The 24,125-nt window shown below is 57.3% G+C and overlaps 1 protein-coding gene across 4 annotated transcripts; it reads right to left on the reverse strand.

Annotated features, from left to right (window-relative positions):
- Positions 1–1,559: 1,559 nt before the first annotated feature.
- AMOTL2 (angiomotin like 2) lies at positions 1,560–20,707 on the reverse strand. Of its 4 annotated transcripts, none has more exons than XM_077130168.1 (10): positions 20,616–20,707; positions 15,409–16,202; positions 12,418–12,721; positions 11,145–11,289; positions 10,720–10,812; positions 7,036–7,331; positions 5,890–6,197; positions 4,949–5,166; positions 4,208–4,387; positions 1,560–3,415 (listed from the first exon to the last, which is right to left on the reverse strand). In XM_077130168.1, exons 2-10 carry the CDS (start codon positions 16,140–16,142, stop codon positions 3,357–3,359), a joined length of 2,337 nt encoding a protein of 778 aa, XP_076986283.1. In that variant the 5' UTR covers positions 16,143–16,202; positions 20,616–20,707; the 3' UTR covers positions 1,560–3,356. The 4 variants fall into 4 exon arrangements, with proteins under 4 accessions (XP_076986283.1, XP_076986284.1, XP_076986281.1 ...); XM_077130169.1 differs by lacking the exon at positions 20,616–20,707 and adding an exon at positions 19,291–19,349; XM_077130166.1 differs by lacking the exon at positions 20,616–20,707 and adding an exon at positions 18,838–19,030.
- Between the last annotated feature and the right edge of the window lie 3,418 nt (positions 20,708–24,125).

The raw sequence follows: 24,125 nt of genomic DNA on the forward strand, positions 1-24,125 counted from the left end.
CCCACAGAGACATTTCTGGGAGCCAGGGACCCACCCGTCCAGTCCAGCCCTCTAACCCCCTTGCAAGTGCCAGCCACGGGGGCCAGACACCCCTCTCCGAGGCGTACACCATCCCAGTGTGGTCTGCAGCTCTTCCAGTTCTGGGGCTTCATTAGACCTCAGCTCAAAGTGCACTGAGAGGGCCCTTTCACCCCCTCTCAGAGAACATCCAGTGACCACATGGCCAGTGAGACCCCCAGAGCCCTGCAAAGCAACAGCCTGTGATATTGGTTCTTGCTATAGGTCGAGTTGTACCTCCCCAAAAGATATGTTGAATCCTAACCTCCAGTACCTCAGAATGTGACCTCATTTGGAAACAGGGTCATTACAGGTGCCATTGGTTAAGAGGAGGTCATATTGGAGTGGGTATGGTGGGCCCTTAATTCAGTACGGCTGGTATAAAGTCAGAGGCACGCAGGGGAGAAGCCAGGTGAAGGAGGCAGAAACCCGAGCGCTGCAGCCGTTGCAACCTCCAGAAACCCGAATGAAGAAAAGGATTCCTTCCCCAGAGCCTTCAGAGACAGCACGGCTCTGCCGGCCCCTTGGTTTGGGACTTCTAGTTCTCTAGTAGGCTCGATCAGCTAACCTTCCTCATGGGTACTGAGTGCACACACTGCTCCTGAGGCCTCGTCTCCCGTGGCCTGGGGGGTGACAGCCCATCCCCTGCCCGGAGCCTTGTCTGCCTGCCTCCAGTCCTGCAGGCAGCCTTTGGAGTCCGAGCCTGGGCGTTGGCCTTGGAGGCACAGGGCAGGTGCCTTGTTTCTGATAAGAGAACATCAAAGAATGAGAATGGTTTCTTTGGCATGCATTGGCGCAACACGCTGTCCTGTGCACTGGGGAGGGGTAGGTGGCACTACACGGGGGGGGGGGGTGCCCAAGAACATGCCACATACACAAACACCCCCCTCCTACCACCACCACGGGCATCCAGACACAAGCTGTTCCTTAGATGCCTCTAGGCAAGACTCCAAGTGCTCTGGGAATGGGGGTGAGGGTTGAGCAGGGCTGGGGGAGTGGGGAGGATAAAGCCGCCCCCGGGTGCCTGCTCTCACTGCAGAGCTACTGCAGCATCCAGCCAGAGCCAGTTTGGACAAAGCCACCCACTTGCCACACTCTCCTTGCCCTCCTAGCTTGCAAGAGACGTTCCCCGAAAAGGTAGCAAGAAAACTCACCATATCCTTATTCCAACGCTGTCCCCAACGCAACCTTGCAAAAGCCCTAGGATGTGCGCACCATCCCAGCCTTGCAAATAAGGGTCAGCCTGCTTTGCCTTCAGGTATCCCAGTTAGAAAATGGAAATGGGTGCCCTGCGTGCCTCACGTGTGACACAGAGCAGTGACCCCGAGCTGGCTGCTTACGGCGTCGCTCCAGCTGAGACATTAAAGAACCAAGAACACAGGAGCAGAGGGTGGGAGGATGGGATCCAGGTCAGCCCCAGAAGTGTCCGAGACTGCGATGTGCTTATCCCACGAGTCCTCACTCCTGCTTCCCCTTTCCCTTGCAGTGACAAGTCTCTCACCTGTGCAAAAACGTCACTTTTAATTATTTTTTTAATTAAAATATTGTTAAACCCAGTGGAATGCAGCAGCAATCCCAGTACAGGGTGGCATAACAAAACAGCCATGTTTACATTTTAAATACTTATGATAACTTAAACATACAGACACACATCATGGTCTTTGGCAGAAAATGTTCACAGCACAAAAAAAAAAAAATACTTTACAAGAAATACCAAATATTAATTCAAAATATATTAAGTTGTTGTTGTTTTTTTTCCTTTCACAATACTTTTTTTTGGCTTTTTTTTTTTTTGGCTTTGTAAACAATGCACATGAACCAAACGTATTGTTCAGCTTTAAAGAGGGGTAGGGGATTTTAAAAAATATGCAATTGTCCAGCAAATGCAAATGTTTAAAAAAAAGAAAAGTTAAGGAACGACGGGAATAAACATATACAGAATTTAAAAACAGTCAAGGAAAAAGTGGAGATTCAAGAGAACTAAAAACTGTCAAGACAAATGCCAACACCCACAAACTGCTCCTGGGGCTGAGTCGGGGACTCCTGAAGACCAGAAGCCAATGCATGTGGCTGCTGGCAGGCCGCCGCGGGGGGCACTCTGGCCGAAGCGCAGGGCGGGGCACACAGGTGGGCTGAGGGGCCAGCCCCATGGGCGCCATTTTGTGACGAGGTTCCATTCTGAGGACTGAGTCCCGTCTTGTCGCTCGTTGATTACTCTGTAACAGTGCGGCTCCCTCTCCCAACTCTTCCAGGTGGGAACACGCGCCTACGAGAACACAACTTCCCCAGGTTCCTCAGAGATGTGGCGGTGGGTGGGAGACCCTAGCCCACCAGTGGGCCCCGCAGATATGTGTGGGGGTGGTTTGTTTCATCTGGCTCAGGGTTCATAACTAAATGGATGGGGTATCTCAGGGAACGGGGAGCCTGCCATTTTCAGAGGCTGGCGATGGGGATCCTGCGGGCGTTTAATACGGGACTCAAGATGCAAGAAGAGAAGACGGCCTGTATCCCAAGAATCAACCAGCACCAATCCAAGGGCCAAGGACTCAGGAAGGAAAAGTAGCCGGGAGACCAGTCAGAAGTTTTGGGAACTGTGTGACAGGGTCAGGAGGGCTCCAGGGGGCAGGTCCGAACCAGCATGCTTCCATCCATCTTCTGTTCCACAAGAAAGGAAACCGTACACAAACCGCACAGTGTCGCCCAGTCCCACAAAGTGGCCCCTACCCTGTTCCAAGTGAGGGGTGAGGCCATGGTTTCTGCAAGTCAAATGCCCCCAACAGTCCTTAAAAGGTTCATGTCTGCAGGATCCCAAGGGGGCAATGACGAACTGGAGAGCAGATGCGTTGCCCCCCAGTTAGCCGGAGGAAAAGAACACGTCTGCCTGACCACAGAACCAGCCCCCTGGTGTTTGTGAGCAGCCATCCTTGGAAATCGGTTTCTCAAATTGACAACCCCCTTCCTTCTTGCCCAAGCACCCACTGGGGGTGGGGGACACACAGGGGGCTCAGCTCCCGTCTGAGCTTTCAGTTGCTACCTTAGCAGCAAGCCTCGGGCAGCAGGCACAGGCTGCAGCCTCGTTCTCTGTGGGCCTGGCAGGAAGCAGGATCTTCTGGAATGCTGCTGCTCTCACGGCTTCCCTCTGCTCTGCAGCACTCTTTCTCGAGCTCCTGGACCAGACAGTCAATGGAAACGAGTGCCCGGTGGGGGAAAGTGGGGAAGCAGCCACTGGAGGGGACCGCTGGAAAGGCAGAGGCCGAGGTGGGCAGGAGATGGGTCAGTGTCTCCGGGAACCACCTCCTTCAGATCAGGATCTCCACCATCTCTGACAAGTCCTGGACTCTGGATGTAGCCACAGAGTCTGGGGAGAGATGAGAACACGGGCATGCGCCCACAAGTGTTACGAGATGGCTCTTTCAGAATCCTGGCACATTTTTAAGATGGGACTTCTCTTCACCAACTTTTCCTGCCTCAGCTGCCTGGTTACCAGGTCCCCACAGCTGGCCAGTAACATGCAAGGCTCTGCTCCCTCTCGGCCCAGACCGCCAGCCTCCAATGTGGGAGACTTTCTCGTTTGTAACTCTGAACTGGCTGGAGGCCTTGGAGAGAATGGTGGAGAGCCCAGAGGGAGGGAGGCTGCAGAATTCCTTTCATGCCTGTGGTTTTCTGAGATCATGAGGCACGGGCAAATATGCAAAGGCTAATGGGAAAAGGGAGCCACATAAATAAATAAATAAATGGCATCTTCTCAAATGTCTCCTTCCCAGACTCTTTTTAAATAAAGTCTTCCAAGTTGCGAGGGCCATTGGGGTCACTGGCCAACCTCCATCATCTCAGAAATGTAGATAGGCGACTAAATACGTAGGGAAGACTGAAAAGGAGGAGATGAAGTGCTTTCCATCCGGCTGCTTTCTTTCTGAACTTTGGATCTGTCCCTAATCAGGGCCTTCGACTGCCCTCCTTCTGGACCCAAGCAGCTCTCCTGCTCCCTTGGCTCAGCAGGGCCACCCCCCCTTCCCCCCACCACCTCCCAGGAGTGTGGGGCAAGGAATGGGAGAGGCCTGGGAAGAAAGTTCCTTTTTGTCCCTGCTCACACCCCACCACGCCCTCCGCCCTGCCCAGCACAGGAGCCAGGGGGCAGCGGGGCGCTTACCCAGTGAGGCCGTCCTCTGGCCACTGCTGTACCCCAGAAGGCTGTCGGGCTCCAGTGCCAGGCAGGCCGGGGTGCCGTCTGGTGGGCCGTCCGTCTGGGTGCTCCCGTCTTTGCTCCCGTGTTTGGCATGGGCAGGGAGGGGAGCTGTGGCCACTGGTTCCTCCACAGGGGCTCTGTCCACTGCAGAGGCAGGAGATGGGTGGTCACCATCTCCCCACAAAATGTGGCCCCAAAGAACACCAAATTAGCTGTATCTAAAGGGGGTACGAGGTGCCGGGTGCCTTGATTTGCAAGCACCTCAATTAAGACTAAATAAACACTCCTGTTCTCAAATGGGAATAACTCTCTGGTTGGACTGGTTTCCAAATGTTCCTAGTGGTGGAACCCTTTTTTTGTAGATTAAATCTAAAAACTAGCAGGGGTTCTAGAATTTCATGGTATCTTCTTGGGAGAGAAGAGGAGGGGGCTTGCCTAGAAGGATAATCTGCATATAGGCTGGAGGTGGGGATGATGATGGAAATGAGGAGCAGGAGGCAGGGTTTAGCGCCCCTCTTCAACAGGCAGAACAGTCGTGGGCTGTAGGGTCCTTGGAGCCAGAGTGCAAGTCAGCTGCCCTGGGAGAGGGGTCAGGAGCTCTGTCCACCATGCACCTTGGTTGTGGGCAGAAGGACCTGGCAGTTCGTGCTCAGGCCTGAGAAAACCCCCCTACCTTTACTCCCCCCACTATCAGCCTCCCCTTACCTGCAACCAACCGGGCAGGGCCATCGGATGGGCGCTCACCAGAGGAGAGCCCCTGCCAGGCGTGGGTCGCGGTGGCCGCAGCTGCGAAAATGGACGGCACAGACTTGGCGGGCCGCAGGGAGCCCTGGCTGGTCTTGCCAGGGTCCTTCCTGGAACGTTGCTGAAGCACCTTGATCACTGCGTCCTTCTCCAGGATCTGGGCATGGAGCACCTTTAACCTGGGGGACGAGAGGCCGTGCCACATCGTCAGACCCAACGGCATGCAGCCTTCCCCCATTATGGAGAGGTGGAAGGAACGCTCTCCCTGCAGGCGGGCTGGACCCCCCTGCCCTTGCAGCAGGGGCTGGTCGCGGGCCTTCAGGAAGTCCAAATCACTGCCCTGGGAGCTGCATGCTTTCCAAGCCCAGTCTGAGAAAACCACCAGGCTAGGAGGCAACAGGGCCCTTTCTCTCAACAGCAAAGGCCAGTCAGAGGGGTGCCCTACTCCCGGAGGGCAATACTTTAGCTGTCTGACCCCTAAATGAGCTCAAACAAGTTTATACTTCTGAATCAGATGCTGGTCACAAAGAAATCACAAGGGCCTGAGACTTTTTTTTTTCCTGAAAGGAAATACTAGCTACTCCCATGCCAGAGTCCATGCTACTTCTGGGATGGTAAACGGTGTGGACTGAGTTGAAAAATCTTTCTCAAGCGGGGGCCCAGAGCCTTGGATGGCATCCGTACCACTGTAGCCGGGCTTTCCTGCAAACCAAGGACTGGGGAGGCATTTTTGGGAAAGAGCATGCATACGCTGCTCTAACACGCCACCCCCTCAGGGCAGCTCAGAAACAGGAGGGGCTATTGAGCAGTGTAGGAGGAAGGGCTTGTTTACTAGGGATCAAGGAGAGGGACTGGGCATTAATGACCATCCCCCCTCACCCTGACACCCTGCAACACCTCACCTGCTCTCCATCTCCTGGTGCCTGTGGCTGCCTACGAACAGCCCCTCATTGAAGCTGCTGCTGGGCGAGGGCTGGGGGGAGTGTCGGATGAGAGTGGTGTCCCGCTGGGCGGCGGCTGTGGCCGCTGCATCCATGGCAAACTGCCTCATGGCACGTTCCTCCAGGTACTTCTGCTCCCACTTCGTCATATCGGCCTCCAGCGCCAGGATCTGCTCCTCCTTCTCCCGCAGCTGCTCTGAGAGCCGCAGGGCACTGAGCTCTGGGGACCCACCACTGCCATTTCCACTGCTGAGGGTGCCCGCCTGCCTCTGCAGAGCAAGGACAAGGACAGTTAAGGGTGGAGGCTGGTGTGTAGGGGAGTGGCTGCTGTCATCAGCCACACATGGGGACTCTCACATGTGTGCTTGTTCAGCCATGCTGGGCACACGCTGCTCCCCTCCATCCCACTACTCCCCAAAGACAGAGGATGGTGCAGGGTCCCCCACACCCCTGCTTTGAATTCTGTGGCAGAGGGGGTAGGAAAGATCAAATCTGCCTTTGCATAGGGGGCCATATAAATTACCTTCCAAACTGGGGAAGGGGGTGTTGGTAATAATTTCACTGGTACAGTTGGTGTAAACGGGAACAAGACCAGACAAACCAGGAGGTTTGGTCATTGCCTCTGTGGCAAAGGTGAGGCTGAGGGTGGAGACAGAGCTCTATCTGGTTTGCAAACAGCAAGCGCAGTTTTCACGGAAGTTCCAAGTAAGAGTAAAGACCGTCTTCCATCCTGGCCTCAGCTAGTCTTCCACATCCAAATGACAAATGACAACCTGACATCGCCATTACTGACCTACTTTCTCTTGAGACCAAGGACCCTGATCCCTGCTGTGGCTGAGGACAGAAGCTCAAGTCTTCAGCCCCCAAGGTTGGACACAGGCAGAGAGGCAGGTCCTCAGCTAATACTGGTGATGGTGGGGGGCTTGAAGCAAGGGTGAAAAAAGAGATCACTCTTGCTTTCCAATAGGGTCTAGGCCTGGATCTGAGCAGGGAAGGGCTCCAGGGCCTTGGAACTGGCCTCCGGCACTAGAGTTTGAGAAGGATGGGGAACAGACAAGCTCAGATACTCCTTCTCACTGTACCACCTTCCAGGTCTCCCCAGCTCACCTGTTGTGCACGCAGGGCCTTGAGTTCCTGCTCCAGGCGTGTCCTCAGCCGCAGCTCCAGCTGCTCACGCTTCTCGCAGGTGGCCTGCAGCTGCCCGAGCGCCTGCTGCAGCTGCTCTACCTTTTCCACATAGGCCTGCTTCTTGCGCAGCTCCTCCTCGGCCCGGGCTGCCCGGCCCTGCGCGTTGCTCAGAGCCTGCTCCAGCAGCTCGGCACGCCGCCGCTGGTCCTCGATGGCACCCCGCAGCAGGGCCATCTCCCGCTCCAGCTTCTCCTGCTCCTGCTGCTGTTCGTAGCCTGCAGAGAGAAAGAGAGGCCTGGTCATCCACCCTGAGATAACAGTGACAGTGACCACCTGGGAAGCATGCCTGCATCTCATCTCTCACCTAAGAGACAGGTAACATGATTCACTCTGTCTTACAGAAGAGGAAACTGAGTCTTGCAGTAATGACCGGGCTACCCTGCCGCTCCACCAGGACATATTACACATCTTATTCCACGGAATCCTCCTAACAGCACCTCGAGGTCAGATCTGCAACTCACCTATGAGGAGGTGAGTGGTGCATCAGGATGGGAACCCAAGTCTGCCAAGCTCCAACAGCCCCACCTCACCCCCAGTGGCCTCCCAAGCTGTGCTCCAGGACTCACAGCACATGAGGCTGGCCCCATTTAGCGCTACATCTCCTTCCATGGCCTGGAGGAGACCACCAAGATGTGGGCAGCCAGGCAGGCAGGGGCCGATAAAGAAATGCCAACTTGGCAGCACAATAAAAATGGCCATGGTCCAAAGATTTGTCTGAGATTCCAGCTATCCTGACTTTTAAATCGCCTGAACCAGACCAGCCGGTCCTCCAGCCGATGCTCCAGGCTTAAATCCACCTCCCATGTGCCTGGCCCTTGGGCATCCCAGGTTGCACCCAGGGTTGGGTACCCTCCCTGCTGGAGGGCAAGAAGGGAACAGGGCTTTGGGGCCTGCCTGATGAACCCAAACGCCTGTCTCTGGTGCCGTGCTGTCTAGTGGACTGCTCTGTCAGAACAGAGATGTCCAGTGCTGTGCCATCCAAAGCAGTAGCCACCAGGTGCCGGCAGCTACTGAGCACTGGAAATATGGCTAGTGTGACTGAAGAAATGAATTTTCAATTTTATTTAACCTTAATTATAATTTTTGGCCACACGTGGCTAAGTGACTATGATATAGGACAGTACAGCTCGAAGTCACCAAGTTCTGGAACAGAAGAGGGCAGGCTTGGGGCTTGTGGCATGCGAAGGCAGGAGTCATTTATTTACTAAAGGCCCCTTAGCCAGTAGAGGGGAGATACAGGCAGCCCAGGTCAGTCCTGGTTTACTGTGGTATTTTGGAGTCTGGGCCTAGGAAGGCCTCATAATTTGGTGCACAGGGAAAAGGTGGGGAAGCCCACTAATATTGAAACAAAGCGGTTCCTACCGCTGGCTTCACATCCAGTGTGCCTACAGTTCACAGAGTCTGCTCACGGCCGGTACCCCAACCTGCCATCTACCCTCTAGACTCTGGGAGACAGGAAGGGCAGCTCCCATCTCACAGCCAGAGGGCCTGAGGCTCAGGGTGGAGAAACCTGCCCGCGGGGACAGAGGTAGCAGAACCGGGACTCGGGACTCAAGGCCAGATCCCAAAGCAGGCAGGGCCGGCCCAGGGCGGGCCAGAGGGGCAGCGACGGGGTCCGTTCAGCACCACCCGATGGCACTGGCGATAACAGATGCCCTTTGGTCCCAGGGCAGACTGACCTCTGGAAAAAAATGAGGACTGCCAACCAATGAGGCTGGCCCTGGGAGCTCCGTGCTTCCCGGCAGCCTTCGGGATGGCTATGGGGCGGGGAAGCAGCTGCTTGGGTTTCCTCAGCCCTTGGGGTGCTGGGCGCAGCGGGACAGGGGTGCAGCCTTCTGCTTCCAGCAGCTTCCGGCTGCCGAGCCCCCACCCACCCACCCAACAGAACCCCGGCCTGTCGGGGAAGAGGCGTCTGGGGGGGGTCGTCGGGGGCGGGGGCGAGGGCTGGGGGTTACGCCGCCGTGCGGGCAGGGCCTTCCGCCTCGGCAGAGCGAGGCCCCCAGCTCCGCGGCCCAGTCTCCCTTTGTGTTCTCTCTTTCCTCCCAAAGGCTCTGCAGCGCTGAAGGGCCCACAGCGCATGCGCGGTTGGGGGGGGGGGAAGCGGCAGGTCGGGGCGGGGGGCCGAGCGGAACAGCCCAGCAGCTCCGGAATGCCAGGCATCCAGGTCACCCGTGGCTGCGGGATTAATGGCTCCAGCAAGGAGCCAAGAACAGCCTGGCGCTGGCTCAGCTCCCTGGGGAGCGGAAACGCCTCCCGGCCCGCCGCCCCCTTCTCCCCGCCTCGCCCCCTTCTCCCCGCCTCGGCAGGTTCCCAGAAACCTGCCCCTGGCCTTCCTTTCTTCCAGGGAGCCAGGCCACACGTCTGCCCGCCCCCATCCCTCACAGGCTCCCCGCTCTGCCTCCCCACAGCAGCCCTCCTCCAGACTCCCAGAAGCCCCCCAGGGCTGCCCCTCAGTCCTCGAGCCCTGTCTTCTTCACACAGGGCCGCCCTGTTGCAGCTCTAAGCCTTCCTCGAAGGAGGGAGGCAGTGCTCAGTCCTCAGGATGCTCCCCCACTTCTGGACACCCCCTATTACCCATGCCTCTCACAGTGGGCTTCTGGATGGGTTCGGTGCCCCCCTTCTTCCTCAAAACCTCTTTCGCCCACACACCAACCATTCCCTCCCACTTCTCTGCAAACACCCCGAATATCACTACAGCACATAATAGGAGCATACGGAAACAGCTCGATAAATAACTGCATCTTTCTTTTCTGACTGCGAGGGCTTCCTTCTGCAGCTGAGCCCAGGACTCTCTTTAGCGCCTCACCTCCACTCCCACCCTCAACGTGAGCGTCCAGCTCTTCTGCACCTCTTGTGGCCTGCCCCCACCACCCCACAGCATCGGGCTACCAGGGACCTCCCAATCACCAGCCTCCAGGACCAGCAACACCCCTGTTCCATCGAACACACGGCTGGAAGACCCAGCTCCTTCCTGAGCTCAACCCCTTCTCCCCTACTTTTCTGGGCCGCTCCCACCTCTGCTTAACACCTGCTGGGTGCTTAGCACGCCTCTGCAATTAAATGAATGAGCGAAGACTGGACTAGTCAATGACCTGGTCCACTCTTCATGGAGGTTTCAACCACCTCCTTTAGAGGGAAGCCTCCCAACCCCCCGGACCTCTTGGCTAAGTTCCACTCTTGTTTTTCTGCAGATGTCCCCACTTGCTGTGGCCCAGCTTCACTACACTCCCCAGCTCCTCATATTCTTTTTGGCCACCCCTGAGCTTCCTGTCGCCTGGAACTTCCTAGGAAGCTCCTTCTTCCTCAAGCCACCTGCTTCCAAGCCTAGCCTTGATCCTGCCCACTGCCCCTCTGCTTCTGAACTGCTCTGCAATGATGATGGGCACCACACAGCTCAGCAGATCACTGCTCCCTAGCTGCCTTTATCAGTCAGCCTCCCACGTAAGCACAAAACCAGGTATTATTCTTTTTCAAAAGCCACCCCCCACCCCCCCACCCCAGTCCAGCGCATATGTAGTAGGCATTCAGTAAAGCAGTGCCCAAAGGGACTGCTTTGGCAAAGGGGCGGGGCAGTCCTCTCCTCCTGGGTGGGCCTGTACTTACTCTGTGCAAGCAGCTTGGCCACCATGTCCTGACTGCCCTCCTGGGCCTCCTGAGCCTTGCTCGCCAGGCGGCGGTTTGCAGACTCCAATCTCTCTGTTTCAAGTGAAGGGAAGATGCATCCATGTCAGGGGGTGCTGCCCACCGGGGCTTCCCTGGCTCCCCCGAGGTGTGGCTGGGCTCACAAGGGCCTGGGCTCAGCTCAGGACCCAGGGAGGAGAGAGCGGCCTCTCCCAGGGGCCTTGATCTGGCCACAGGCAGGAAATGCATGAAGGGCTCCAGAGTCCAGAACAGAGACAGGGGCTCCCGAGGGGGCTCAGCCAAGCCTCCTCTGGGGTAAGATGCACTTTGTCAGGGGCACAGATCCTGGTGTTCTCCCTCTAAGGGGCCTCCACGGGCGCCCCTGCCCCCGGCCGCCCTGCTCTCACCTCTGAGATCCCGGTTGAAGTCCTGCAGCCTCCTCATTTCACTGTCCACCTTGTTTCGCATGGTCTTCTCCAGAGCCTCACGCTTGGTGGATGCTCTCGTCAGACTCTCGTGGGCCTCAGAGAGCCGCTGGATTTCACTTTCCAGCTGCAAGGGGCAGACAGCACAGCTGAAGGACGGGAGAGCCCCAGGGAGCGGGCGGCAGACTGAGGCCTCCTCTGCCAGCCCAGGCAGACCTACCCACCCCATCAGAGAAGGGGATAAATGAGAGAATGAAAAAGCAGGAGGCAAAACCCCAGGGGTGATGGGGCTGAGGCAGCTGGCAGCCTTGTGAGGGAATACACACTACAGGACCAGCAAGCAACAGTCCCACCAGCTACCACAAGCACCAAAGGCCGTGTGAACCCGGGGTCACTCAGGGTCAGGCACTCCAGAGGTGGCTGCCTCCAGGGTGACCAAACACGGCTCTCCTGTGCCCAATGGCCAGAAAGAAGCATTTTTACTTCTGAGCAGCCTCGGCCAGGAAATCTGAGCATGGCTCGGGGGGTGGGGGGTGGGGCAGGAGCAGGTACAAAGACTCCAGCCATATCTGGGGTGGGGTGGGGAAAGTTGACCTATCACTGATACCCCAAGACAGCCCATGGGTGGCCCAAGGCCACCTGCTAGCTGACCCTTCATATGCAACTGTAAAACCTTCACCAAAGAAGGGGTCACCAAACCCTGTCCTGAGCCTGCCTCAGCCTGGAGGATCTGCCCCTCCTGGCCGCTGCCATCTGCCCAGAGGCCCAGGCTGGCCTGGCTGCCCCTCCCACTTGGCCGCGGGCAGGTCCCGCACGTGCTCCTCGCGGGCTCTACAATTCCAAGGAGTTGCTCGCTCTATTCCAAGGGGAGGGGCTGGCCTTCTCTTTGGCCAGGGCTGGCCTGGAACAGGCTTGTTGTTGTGTGGGGGGCACAAAGGGCTCTCTGTGGGAGGTGTCCGCAGGAGGGGGGATGTGGGGCAAGGGTGCGAGTGTGGCAGGGAGCTAGTGAATGGGCTCTTTCTCATCACCACCCGCCAGCAACTGCTCCTGCTCCGGGGCTGCTCTGCCGGCCTCACGGCTGCTCCCCAGCTGTCTGGAGTGAGTGAGGAGGGAGGGGCATGGGGGGTGGGTTGGGGTGGGATGGGGGCAGGGCAGACAGGCAAGAAACAGTCAGGCCCAGGCTCTCAGGCTCCTCTGACTCCCCCTGGAATGGCTGCACCCCAGCCAGCCCCTCGGAAGCCCCCGTGGGGCTCACCTTCTCTATGCGGCCGGCCTTCTCTGCCGAGCTCTCCAGTTCCCTCTGCAGCCTCTCGTTGTCCCTCTGCAGTCTGGCATTCTCCCGCAGCACAGTCTCCACCTGGGCCAGGTGGGCACTGCCCGAGGTGGCCAAGGAGGCCGGGGTGCTTACTGGTCCCTCCACCCCAGGGGGACCGAAGGAGCCCAGGGGGCTGTGGCCGAGGGCAGCTGGGTGTGGGGGTGGGAGGTGATCCTGCGGCTGCTGCAAGTACTGGTACTGCTGCTGCTGGAGGAACACGGGAGGCACCTGGGCCTGCGGGATCCTGGGGAACAGAAGAGACGCTGGTTAGAGACCTCCATGGCTCCCAGCCCTCCCAGGAAGACAAGCAGGCACAGCCACGGGGCCAGGCAGTGACCAGTGAGGAAGGCTGTTTCCCAGTAGTGTCTTCCCAAGGCCCTCGAGGAGCAGAGAAGCAACCTGGAGGCGTGAGTGCCAGCAGGATTATTGCCTGTCCAGCCTCACTGGAGCCCAGGCGTTGGGGGAATTCAGCCGTCCTGGGCCTCCCAGGCTACCAGTGCTTCACCCAGGCACCTTAAAAATTGCACAGATGACCTTTCTGGTTGATGGAAGATTCCTTTTGGGTCTAGAGGCTGAGTCAATCATTACTGAGCCCATCACCTTCCAGGCCCCATCACCAAGCCCCCGTGTCTGTTATGAGTCATCAGTTGCAGCCCTGATGCTAGCGCCAGTCAAAGCAGCGCGTCAGGTTTTCTCCCTCCTATTTTGGGTCCTGCCACCCTCCCTCAGAAACATTTTTAGAAGACTCTGGCTGAGGTCAGAGTGGCGAGACAGATGTTGGGGAGAGAGTCTGAGCTCCTGAGTCTGGCAAACAGGGTTTCGAATCCCAGCTCCAGCCACTGAGCAAGGGCCTGGGCACTGCAGAGTTGGCATTCCCCTGCTAAATCATGAGTAAGTGTCTCCAGCCTCCTGGGTGCTTGTGAGAGCTGCAGGGGCCTGGCATGTGCTGAGTACAACTTCACCACTCCTAGAGGGGGCCTATTTACTCCCAGTTTCAAGAGCAAATGTGACCCAAATCCTGGATTGTCTTGGGATTTGGGCCACCTCTGGGTTACTGCAATAGCCTGAGCTCAGACGACAATGTTCTACTGGCTTCTAGCGCTGGTGTGGCATTGTCCTTAGGGTGCAGTGCCAAGAAAAGGAACAAAGGAGCAAGCGGCATGGTGGGGATCTGAGGGTCTTTCTGAGGCCCAGTGCCTCAGCCTCTCAAAGAATTTCCTTGCCCCATAAAAATTTAATTCTACTTCTGGGTTCATCAACTCAGCACTCACACCCACCGTCCACCCTGTGTGCCCATAGCCTGCTCTTCTTAGGACTTGGGGGCTAGAAGAAAGTCCTTGCCCACACCCCCTTCCCAACAAATAAGCCTCATCTGATCAGCTGAAAGGAGAGGCTGGGCATAGGGTCTCATTGGAATGTCCAACCTCTCCCCTCACTGCTAAATGTGGCCATTCTTGGGGTTGCCTCAAGGACTGGCTCCCCCCTGCCCAGGGCCAGGCAGACACAGCTGGCATTCTTTGGGGATGACTTAGCCCCAAGAAAGAATAGTCTCCTTTCCCTCCACACTTGCTTTCCCTTCCCCTCCCCCTCCCTCCCTTTTTGTTCTACTGAAAACAGTCTACTTCCTTTCTGCAATATTATCTTTTCCTGGCAGGGTTCAAGAAGGCTAGTCCAAAAGAAGAAACCACAGCTCAGCTTCCGAAACCCTTCCCGACAGGGCCCTGTGAAGGGAGATAAGGTGGGGGGCCTAGGGGTGGGGTGCAGGCTGGAAAAAGCCATGAGGCTCCATCCTCTGGTTCCCCCATTCCAAAGGCATCACGTCACTCGTTTCTCGAGAGCAAAGAAAGGCATCTTTCCCAGGAAAGGCCAAATCATGAGAAAGTGGGTGACTAAATGAAGACTCAGCAGGTGTGAAGAGAACCAGACTTTGACCTTGAGCCACAGGAGGGAAGGAGTCTGCGAAGCCTCAGGCCCCTCAAACAGAGTTTCCCAGACCCTGTGAGGGGAGATCCCGTAAGGACCTGTGTGTCACCTTCTCTGGGGGGCTGGGCCAGTGAGAAGCCTGGGCCAAGCCACGTTTCTAGAAAGCCACATTTCTGCAAATTCTCTCGGCTCCCTGCCTCCTCCCGGGGGTCCCCACTTCCATTCTGGCTCCTTATAATTCATTCTCTGCACACAATCAGAGGTACCTTTATAAAAGGTAAATTAAGTCAAATCCTTCCTAAGGCTTCCCTTCACATTCAAAAGTCAAACTCCAAGTCCCTTTCCTGACCCAGCAGCCTCTCCCTTGCTGCCACAGAAAGGGGGCTCACCTGTACCCCAAATGCTCTCCCACTACAGGCACCAGGCACACAGGGCACAGAAAGACAGTGAAAGGAAGTGACAGAGTCAGGGCAGCTGGTGCAGGTCGGGAAGAGGCCCCTAAGGCCGATCTGGCCCTTCCAGTCCCCAGTTAGGAACACCTTCCCGTAACCACAGAAAACAACTGTCCACCTTTTTTCTTTAAAAACAAATAACACCAGAGAAGGGGGTCCCACCACTTAATTGGGAAAGAGTTTGGCAACGATCCCCAATTCCTGTCTTGAGGAAGCTCTTCCTGCAATCTAACTGTGAACCCCCTGCTGTAATTCATGTTCTCTGGGGACCCGAGTTACTTGGTCACTGAGCATAATGAGCTAAGCAGACAATGGAGTTGCTCTGAATTAAAGCAAGGGTCACCACCAAAGTGCTGTGTGACCTTGGCCAGATGGGCTTCCCTCTCTGAGCACTGAGGGGGCTGGATCAGGTAGCTTCTGAGGCTGGAGGGGGTCAGCTGGGGAACTTGTGGGCTCTGACCCAAGGTGTGACCCTGAGGCTGTCCACCACCCTGGGAGAACCGTACTGGCCACCAACCAAGAGCTGGATGCTAAGGGACCAAGGTGGGGCAGTTACCTGACTTTGGCATGCTGGAAGTGCGGGCTGCCGCGGGCGCGGTACCGTGGGTCAGGGACAGCAGCGGCGGTCTCGGGAGCTAGTATGCCGTGCGGGTACTGGGGTGGGGGTCCACGGGGTTCCGGGCCCTCGGCAGAAAGTCCCCTGGGTGGGGGGACCTGCTGGCTGCGGGCCAGCTGTGGGAAGCTGTGGGAGGAGCTCATGTGGCTGGGGACCCGGGCTCCGTTCCTCTCCAGGGACAGCTGCAGGAGCCGCTCGCTCAGGGAGCGCACGTGGCCATGCCGCAGCTCCCGCAGGGCTTCGTCCTGCCGCCGCCCGCCGCCTGGAGCCCACCTCGGCTCCCGGTCCCCAACGTGTGGGCGCGGCCCAGCCTGCTGGGCTGCGTAGTACTGTGAGTGGGCTTTGGCCTCCTCATAGGTGGGCAGCTCCTCGCCCTTGCTGGGTGCTGGGCACAGCCTGTAGAGCGGGTTCTCGGCCAGGTGGGTCTCGCCGCCCTGGTGCTCCTGGCCCTGGGGTTCCTGTCGCGTGGCCTGCTGCAGCATCTGACCCTCCTCGGGCGCTAAGATCTCTAGGGAGGCCTGGGGGCTCCCTGTGCCCCCAGCCCCAGCCCCACCCCGCAGGGCCTGCTGCTGGATGGCCAGCAGTGTGCGTGTCTCTGTCAGGTTGCCATAGCGCAGCTGCTCCTGGATGAGGCGGTGCAGGACTGTCCCCGAGGAGTCTTCCAGCGTCCTCATGCTTCCTCGGTTCACACAGGGTGGCCTGGACAATGGCCAGCGGCACCTCACTCAGAGCACCTAGAAAGAGAGGGAGGAGAGCAATCAGTGCACGTGCAGCCTGGTTCAAGCATAACGGCAAAGAGCAAGGCTTTGGGGCGTGGGGGTGGAGAGTGGGGGGGGTGTCACACAAGCCCGGGTTCGAGTGTCAGTGCTGCTACCTACTGGTTAAAGGCAAGTTACAAGGCTGTATCATTATCAGAAAATGCAAAGACGGCTATCTGCCTCATGGGATTGAGACTTAAAAGAAGCAATGGCTATTGAGCTCTGGTGCACTATAAATGTTCAGCAGACGACTGCCATTATAAGGATAATCATGCAGACTTACTATACCTAGAGAAAGACAATAATAACCTAGGTCATCACCAAGCAGCCCTGCACCCTGGAACTGGCCACCCAATCAACAGCCTGATGAGTGGCAGACCAGCTCAGATCTACCTGCTGAGCTGTGAGTCCAGGAGCAGACAGGGCCACTGCTTAGTGGCAGGTGAAACCAAAGGAACCCAGACCAGTAGGAGCCCTACACAGATGGTCCCCAAGATCCTCTAGTATGGAGCATGCCTGAGCCCCTTGGCAGAGCCAGCCCACCAATCTATGCCTCCCTGAGCCTGGCACCCATTGCTTTCACTCTGCCCTGAATCGGTGCGCAACTAGAGGACAGCCCCCAGACTCTGCTTAGTCAAGGGCTATTGACAGAATGAATCCAGGACTCCCTGTCTTGGGATGGACTTTGGCAACCTCCACTTTGTGATGTGACAAGGAAGAGAAAATGCCTCTGGACTGGTGAATAAGGAATGAGAGAAGAAAGCATGCAATAGGACGGTGATTTTGTGAGTTGAAGCAAAATGGTATACTACCTGTGAAGGTTATAGGGTTAGGCCCATAGTCTCTGTGTGCTGACAGCAACTGCCTGGGTACTCCAGGAAAAAGAAAGGACGGCATGATATCTTTGATTTTACAGTCACTTCTCCTCTCCTATTCCAACCCACATCTACCACTTGGAAAAACCTCCTAGACCCACTCCTAGGCTCTCAGCATCTTTCTTAACTTCAGCAGTACACACTCAAGCCAAGAGGAGATGCTAAGGGGACAAGGATGAGTTCCCCTGCTGCAGGGAGGAGCTGGGGCTGGCAGATGTGAGCGTAAAGTGCAGGGAGGTGAGTACACAAGGAAGGGACCTCTCCTAAGCCTGGGCTTCCAGGGGCTCACGGACTGGAAGGCTGGCCCCCCTTCCAGTCTCTTCCAACACAAACCTCCAAACACAAGGAAAACCGAACCAAACCCACACCTCCAACAGTGCCGTGGCGGTGGTGGTGGGGGGGGAGGGACAAGAGGAATGCAGTTCATTCTCTGCCACAAAGGCAGCCCTTTTCCATATCAGTCTTAGCATGCTGGCGGAGCAGCCATTCCCAGTTCATTCCCTCCTGCCCAGAATTCCTGCCACCCAGAGCTGGGGAGAGGGGAATGAGCCCGGGGTGGGGGTGGAGGGCACCTCTGAACCCAGCTTTCCCGACTCGCAGTCCACGCCCCTCCCCCTCCACTCGAGGAATGGAGACACAAGACCCCAGAGTTACCAGAGACAAACCAAACAACCGGGAGTCAATTTGCCCTCGCGTTTCATCATCTGCAGGGCATTTCCTAAATTAATCACTGTCTGGGCTGGCTGTGGCGAGGAGAACTGGGGAGCGGCAAGAAGGAATGCGGAGCCCTCCCGACAGATTCCGGCTCCCGATGCTGTGATGGGAGCAGGGCACGCCCCCGGGGGCTTCTCGTCCTAGGGGTTTGTCCCGGCCAGGCCCCTCCGGATCACGTCTCTTCTGGTACCAAAGGGCTGGGCCGTTACTCAGACCCGCGCCCGCGACCCGGCGGCGAGCCTCTCCCTTCCTAAGCAAGCAGGCGCCTCGGGTCCCGGCCTGAGCCCACGCTCGCGCAAGCGAGCAAACAAAGCCAGAGGCAATTACTTGCACCTCACCCGAGCCCGCGACGCCGCCCGACCCCGAATCCCGGCCGACCCCGAGCACCTGGTGGCCGCCGCGGTCCCCGGGGCAAGCGGGCGAGCGCAGCCGGAGGCCCGGCGAGGTCTTTAAGCGTCCCGGGTCCGCCTCCCTCCGGCCCTCCCTCGCCCTCTTTGTTTTCCAAATACTCCGGTGCTGACGTCACCGGGCTGGACGGCTGGCTGCATTCTTCCCAAGTGAGAGCCGGGCCGTGGCTCCAGAGAGGATTTTCCAAGGAAGACAAAGAGGAATTCTTGGGCTGGCTGGGAGGTCAAGACACCTGTGAGCCCCACCCCCGCGTCCCCCGCCTAATCTAACCAGCCCCCAGGGCCCTGCAGCTCGAACAAGAGGCGGCGCTCCCCCCTCCTCCCCGACCTGCGACCCCAAACACGCACCCAGCTCTCCCCGGAGTGTGCCCCTTACCACTGCCCCTGGGGACCCGAGCGCCTCTGACAGCTCCGCGGGCGCAGGGCGCGGCGCCACCCGGGAGGAACTACCCTTCCCCGGCTTTGCGGATGCCCCGAAAGGACGCCCCGAGCCCTGAGGACGCTCGGACCGCCGGGATCCGGTTCCCGGAAAAGGCCGGGTTGCCCCGGAGCCCCCGCTTGGGCCGGGGCGCATTTCCTCGGGCACTCTCGGGAGAGCAGAGGGGCCTTCCTTACCGCTGCGGCCCGTGGGCGCCCGGCGCCGTCACACCCGGCGACCCGACCCCGTCCGACTGGGCTCAGCTGGGCGGCGGAGGTGTGCACCCGGCGGTGGCGCCGACGCTCTGGCTGCTCCGGGCCCCAGCGCGCAGCCCCAGGGTCGGCCCGCGCGGGAGGCGGCTGCTATGCCAGGAATGTGAGAGTTTCAGGTTCCCCCTTGGGATCAAAGCGAACCACAAATAACCTCTCGGCGCGCCGCCCTCCTTCGCCCTCCGCCTCCTCCCTCTCCCTCCTCCCGGCCCTCGCCTTCCTCCCGGCGGGCGGCGCTGCGGGCGGGGCGCTGGGCGGGCTCTGAGCTGCGTCCCCCGGGCCGCCCGGGACCCCCGTGGCCGCGCTGCTCCCGCCCCCCACCCGTCCCCCACCCGCCCCCCGGCCTTCTTGTCCGAGCCGTTGGTGCCGATTTTCTCCCACCTCGCCACCCGTCCCCTCGCTTTCCTCTCACTCCTTCATCCCTAAAAGCATTGGCGAGACGACACGGAGCGGTGTACACGGCGTGTCCCGCAGAGCATCCGAGGGGCGGGGGCTGGTGTGTGTGTGCGTGTGTGTGTGTGTGTGTGTGTGTGTGTATGGGGTGCGGGTGGGCTGCATAGAGGTCCGGGTCCGCCCGGCCTGGGCCCCCCCGCAGGCGGAGACGGCTCTGCGTTCAGCCGCGAGCCTCTTCCCTACCCCTACCCCCCGCCCCTCCCCGCTCTGCTTTCACGCCCAGCGGCAACCTTTGAATTACATTTTTATTGTTTACAAACACCTTCGCCAGCTCTTTTAGGACCTGTCTCCCTAAGGAAGTGTGAATCTGGGCTGAAAAAATCCACTGGTTAATTTGACGCGCCTAACCAACTGAATCACCCGCCGCCAGGCGCTCGGCCCCACTCGTCCCCCAGGTGGTCACCAGCGCCCCTTTACGCAGAGCGCCTTGGGCCACCACTGCTTTTTGCGGCAGTCATCCCATCCAGCACCCCCCAGTTCCCCAAGGGAGCTCTGTTATCATCCCTGTGTTACACGGGAGGAAACCGAGGCTAGCAGAGGCTAAGTAGCTTGCCCAGAGTCTAATTCATTCTAAAAGCTCTTCAGTGGCCACCAGATCCGAGGGTGCCGAGGAGGGCAGGGTAGGTGCTGCTATCCCCCCCAGCCCACCCCATGGCCACCTGCCCTCTCCTGGTTGCAGCCTCTTCTTCACCTCCCCCCCCCCCCCCACACACACACAGCCTGCCTGCCAGCGGCTCTCCCTTGGGTCCCCTGCTGCTGCTGCTGCAGTTCTTCCACGTGGAATCCGCTCCTCTGCCCCCATGCCCCTTCCTCCTTCCACCCTCCCACCAGGCTGGTCACTTGTGGAAACCCCATGCCTTCCTCCCCAGGGCTCTGTTCTATCTCTGAGCCCTGACCACACTGGGCCCTCCACAGGTCCACGGGGGGTCTACCCCTGGCCGGGTCCTCCCCCCACCGCTTATCCCCCCACATGGAGTTTGCAATTCCCAGAGCTGCTGGAGGAGGTGGAGACAAGAAAAGTAAAGTCCCCCACAAGACAGGTATGCGCATCTGCATTTCAAATAGTGATTAGATTTGGGATGAATGAGAAAACAAGCCATTGGGCCAAGCTAAGGGAGGCTCGCCCCCCTCCCCACTAGCAGCACATCACAAAGAGAAGCCATGGCCAGGGTGCCCCTGTGCCAGCTGGGATAGACTAGGTAGGAATTTTAGAAATGAAAAGGAAGAGAGGAAAGGGCCCCAGGCTGTCTTACCCCCCGGCTGTGGATGGCGCTCCTCTTGGAAACACTGGACGGAGGTGTGAGAGTGTGTGTGTGTGTACGTGTGCACTCTGGGGTTGCAAAATCAGGGGAAAGGCCACATGGTGCAGTCCTGTCTCTCAGGGTGGGGGCAGGGAGCACCTGAAGAAATGCCTGACCAACATTCCTGAGATGGTTGCAGAAAGGGGCCAGCTCAGGGCAGCTAGTCAAAGAGGTAGGTCTTGCAGTGGGAAGCCTGCTTCGGCCTCTGAATAAGGCTCCCCCATGCTGATAACCTCTGTGTCCCTGGGGCTAAGGAGGCCTGGGGAGAGCCAGCCAGCCACAACAACAGAGAGGGGAGAGGGACCCCAAAACCTGGATGGGAAATTTACAGGTTTGTTTTTTTTTTTCCCTTCTTTTCTCCTCCACCTGTAAGGATGGAGGACAGAGCTTCTGCAGGCAAGGCAGGGCTGAGACCTCAGTGGATTGGAGCCTGCCTGAGCTGGCAGCCACCCCTGACTCTGCAGGGTGGTTGGGTGAGAGGGTGACCATAGCTCAGATGTGCTGGAGGCAGGTGTGCATAGGTGAACTCTAGGTTGGTCAGCCTGCTAGCACATAAATCTTCACTTATATCAGGGGAAGAGTGGCTTGCCACTGTGTGTGTATCTGACACCGAGTGAGCCAGTGCTTTCCTCCCAGCTTTGTCTCTCTCAGGCCTGGCCCACCTTGTCAGCCACCCCCATCACCCGCCCCTGCCCTCTGGCACAGGTAATGATTCTTCCCTGATGACAGTGTGGTGTGGATGGCTGGGTCTGGAATTCTGCCCAGGAAAGATGCAGAGGTGACCCAATTCTCAGAGGGAGCCAGGCCTTTGGTGTGGAGAGCGCAGCTCCCTGGGGTGTGGCCGCATAGTGGGTGTGGACAGGGCTTGCGGGAACCAGGTGCACACACCCACATCCCTCCTTAGCCTGTGCCTGGGACTGTGCCTGTGCTCTGGTCTGCACCCACAGAAATACAAAGGAGGGTGCTTAGCTGACCCTCGTCACAGCCCCTTCTGGGGAGCTGGGAAGGGAATGACCCCTCCTTACTTCCCAAATGGTCAGTCGATGAAGGAGGGGCTCCAGGCCCAGGGGGCACCATCAAAGGGGACTCTGCTGGTTGTGAGATTCCTCCTTCCAACCTTTCCTGGAGAATTTGACTGAACAGGAGGCCCACCAGCATCTGGGGCAGGAAGCAAATTCACGGGAAGAACCTGCACATTGGGGTGGGAGTTCCAATGCTCCAGTTCCAGGATCCAAAGCGGGATCCAGCTACTGCACCTCTCCCCTAGTCCGCCCCCTCTGCCCCCGGAGGTTTTTGCAGCGCCTTCTTTCACTGTCACCCCTGCCCCCACCTCCACTCCCAGGCATCAGGCCTGGAATTCGCATCAGGCAGAGTTTGCCTCGTGGAGTCTGGCGTTTACTCAGGCGGTTAGTTCCTCCTGAGATGGAACATCTGTGACATGGAGCCCCACAATCGTTGAGGTAAGAGGGCGCTGCCTTAAAGAGGGAAGGAGCCCCGACTTTGCAGAGTGCACGCGACTCTTGGTCCCCAGCCTTGCTTTGCAGCCCTTTGTTTCCAGGGCTTCTGCAGGCCCCAGGCTGAGGTGTTTCCTGCAGGGCGAGGTCCCACCTAGAGAGGGGGCTCTCCTCACCTCTCCCTCTTCCTTCCGCTTCTCTGGGGTCTATAACTGCCCAGAACCTCCGCCATTGTGTCGCGCACAGAAAATGTGTCTAATGAGTAGCAATGAGTAAATGGACAAAGTGGGGGACTATATTTCCCTTCAGTTTATTCCTGCCTAGGTGGCCATCCAGTTGGGGAAGAGGACAGGTGAGGGCCTTATTCCAGGCAGTGAAGAAGGCAGGACCACTTAGAAATATTAACACCTGCCTTCTCTGCAAAGCTACCTTGTGCTGATTTGGTGGACATGCCATTGTTGCCTGGAAAGACCCTCTGCTTTTGGGAAGAGGCCAACTGTGACAGTAGGGAGGACCTCCTAGGATGTAGGGTGGAGCCCAGAGCATGCCTTTTGCTACTGGGGCAGGGCCAGTGTGATGGAAGAGTGCCCCCTAGTGACCCTCATCCCCAGGAGAAAGTGTCAGCTGGGCTCAGGGCTCCCAAGGTAGCCCTTGGGTCCTTGATTGGGGGGGAAGATGTTTGGACAGGGTTTCATCCTGGGGAACAGGACTTTCTCCTGTAAGAACGGGCCCGAGTTGTGTTTCTGAACTTTCTTCTTGCTTTAGCCTGCCTTGGGCTTTCACACAGTCTAGCAACCTTCTGTCATTGACATTGAGAAAACACCTTGAATGCACTCACTTACTCACTCACCGTTCCATGCAGTTATTTGCTCTTGGATTTTGTGTATTCATTCGACAAATATTTCCTGAGCTCCCACTCTGAGCCAGGCCCAGTTTATTGAAGGGGGTTTCCATCCTTGTAGAACTCATGGCCTGCTGTGTTCACAGTCACAACAGGCAAGTACACTACAGAGTGGAGACTCCCATCTTGAAGGAAGGTACCTGGGCATGTGGAGGAAGTCATAGCAGGCTTCCTGAAGGAGGCGTTTTACAAGCTAAGTGCTAAAGACCAAGTAGAACTGTGACATGTCAACCCATAGGCTGGGATCTGGAAAACCTGCATAGAAGCACAGATCCATATCCCTTGGTTTGCTAAAACAGGTGCAGAAAGTATTGAGCCATTCTTGAGTGGCTGCTGACCTCCTGCCACTTATATCTCCTTTCCCAGGAGTAATTCTAGTTTGCTAGCTACTGGGATGCAATATATGAGAAATGGAATTGCTTTTAAAAAGGGGAATTTAATAAGTTGCTAGTTTACAGTTCTAAGGCCAAGACAATGTCCCAATTAAAGCAAGTCTATAAAAATGTCCAAATTAAGGCATCCAGGTAAAGATACCTTGGTTCAACAAGGCTGATGAAGTTCAGGGTTTCTCTGTCCACTGGACAGTCACATGGTGAACAGGGCAACATCTGCTAGCTTCCTCTCCAGGCCTCTTGCTTCACGAAGCTCCCCAGCAGCGTTTTTCTTCTTTATCTCCAAAGGTCTCTGGCTGGTGGGCTCTGTGGTTCTCTCATCATACTGTAGTGGTTCTGTGGCTCTCTCCTCATTCTCAAAAGGCACTCTCTCCAAAATATCTCCTCTTTTATAGGATTCCAGTAAACAAATCAAGACCCACATAGAATGGGTGGAGATATGTCTCCATCTAATCAAATTTAATACCCACAATTGATTGAGTCACATCTCCATGGAGATGACCTAATCAAGTTTCCAACCTGTAGTACTGAATAAGGATTAGAAGAGACCGTTGCTCCTACGAGATTGATTAGGATAAAACATGGCTTTTCTGGAGTACATAAATCCTTTCAAATCAGCACAGGGGTAACAAAGAGATACAAGGAAACCTTTGGGGGTGATGGCTATGTTTGTTATCTTGATTGTGGTTTACACATATAACAAAACTTATTGATA

The sequence above is a fragment of the Tamandua tetradactyla genome, chromosome 15 (assembly GCF_023851605.1).
Source record: "Tamandua tetradactyla isolate mTamTet1 chromosome 15, mTamTet1.pri, whole genome shotgun sequence".
Lineage (NCBI taxonomy): Eukaryota > Metazoa > Chordata > Mammalia > Pilosa > Myrmecophagidae > Tamandua > Tamandua tetradactyla.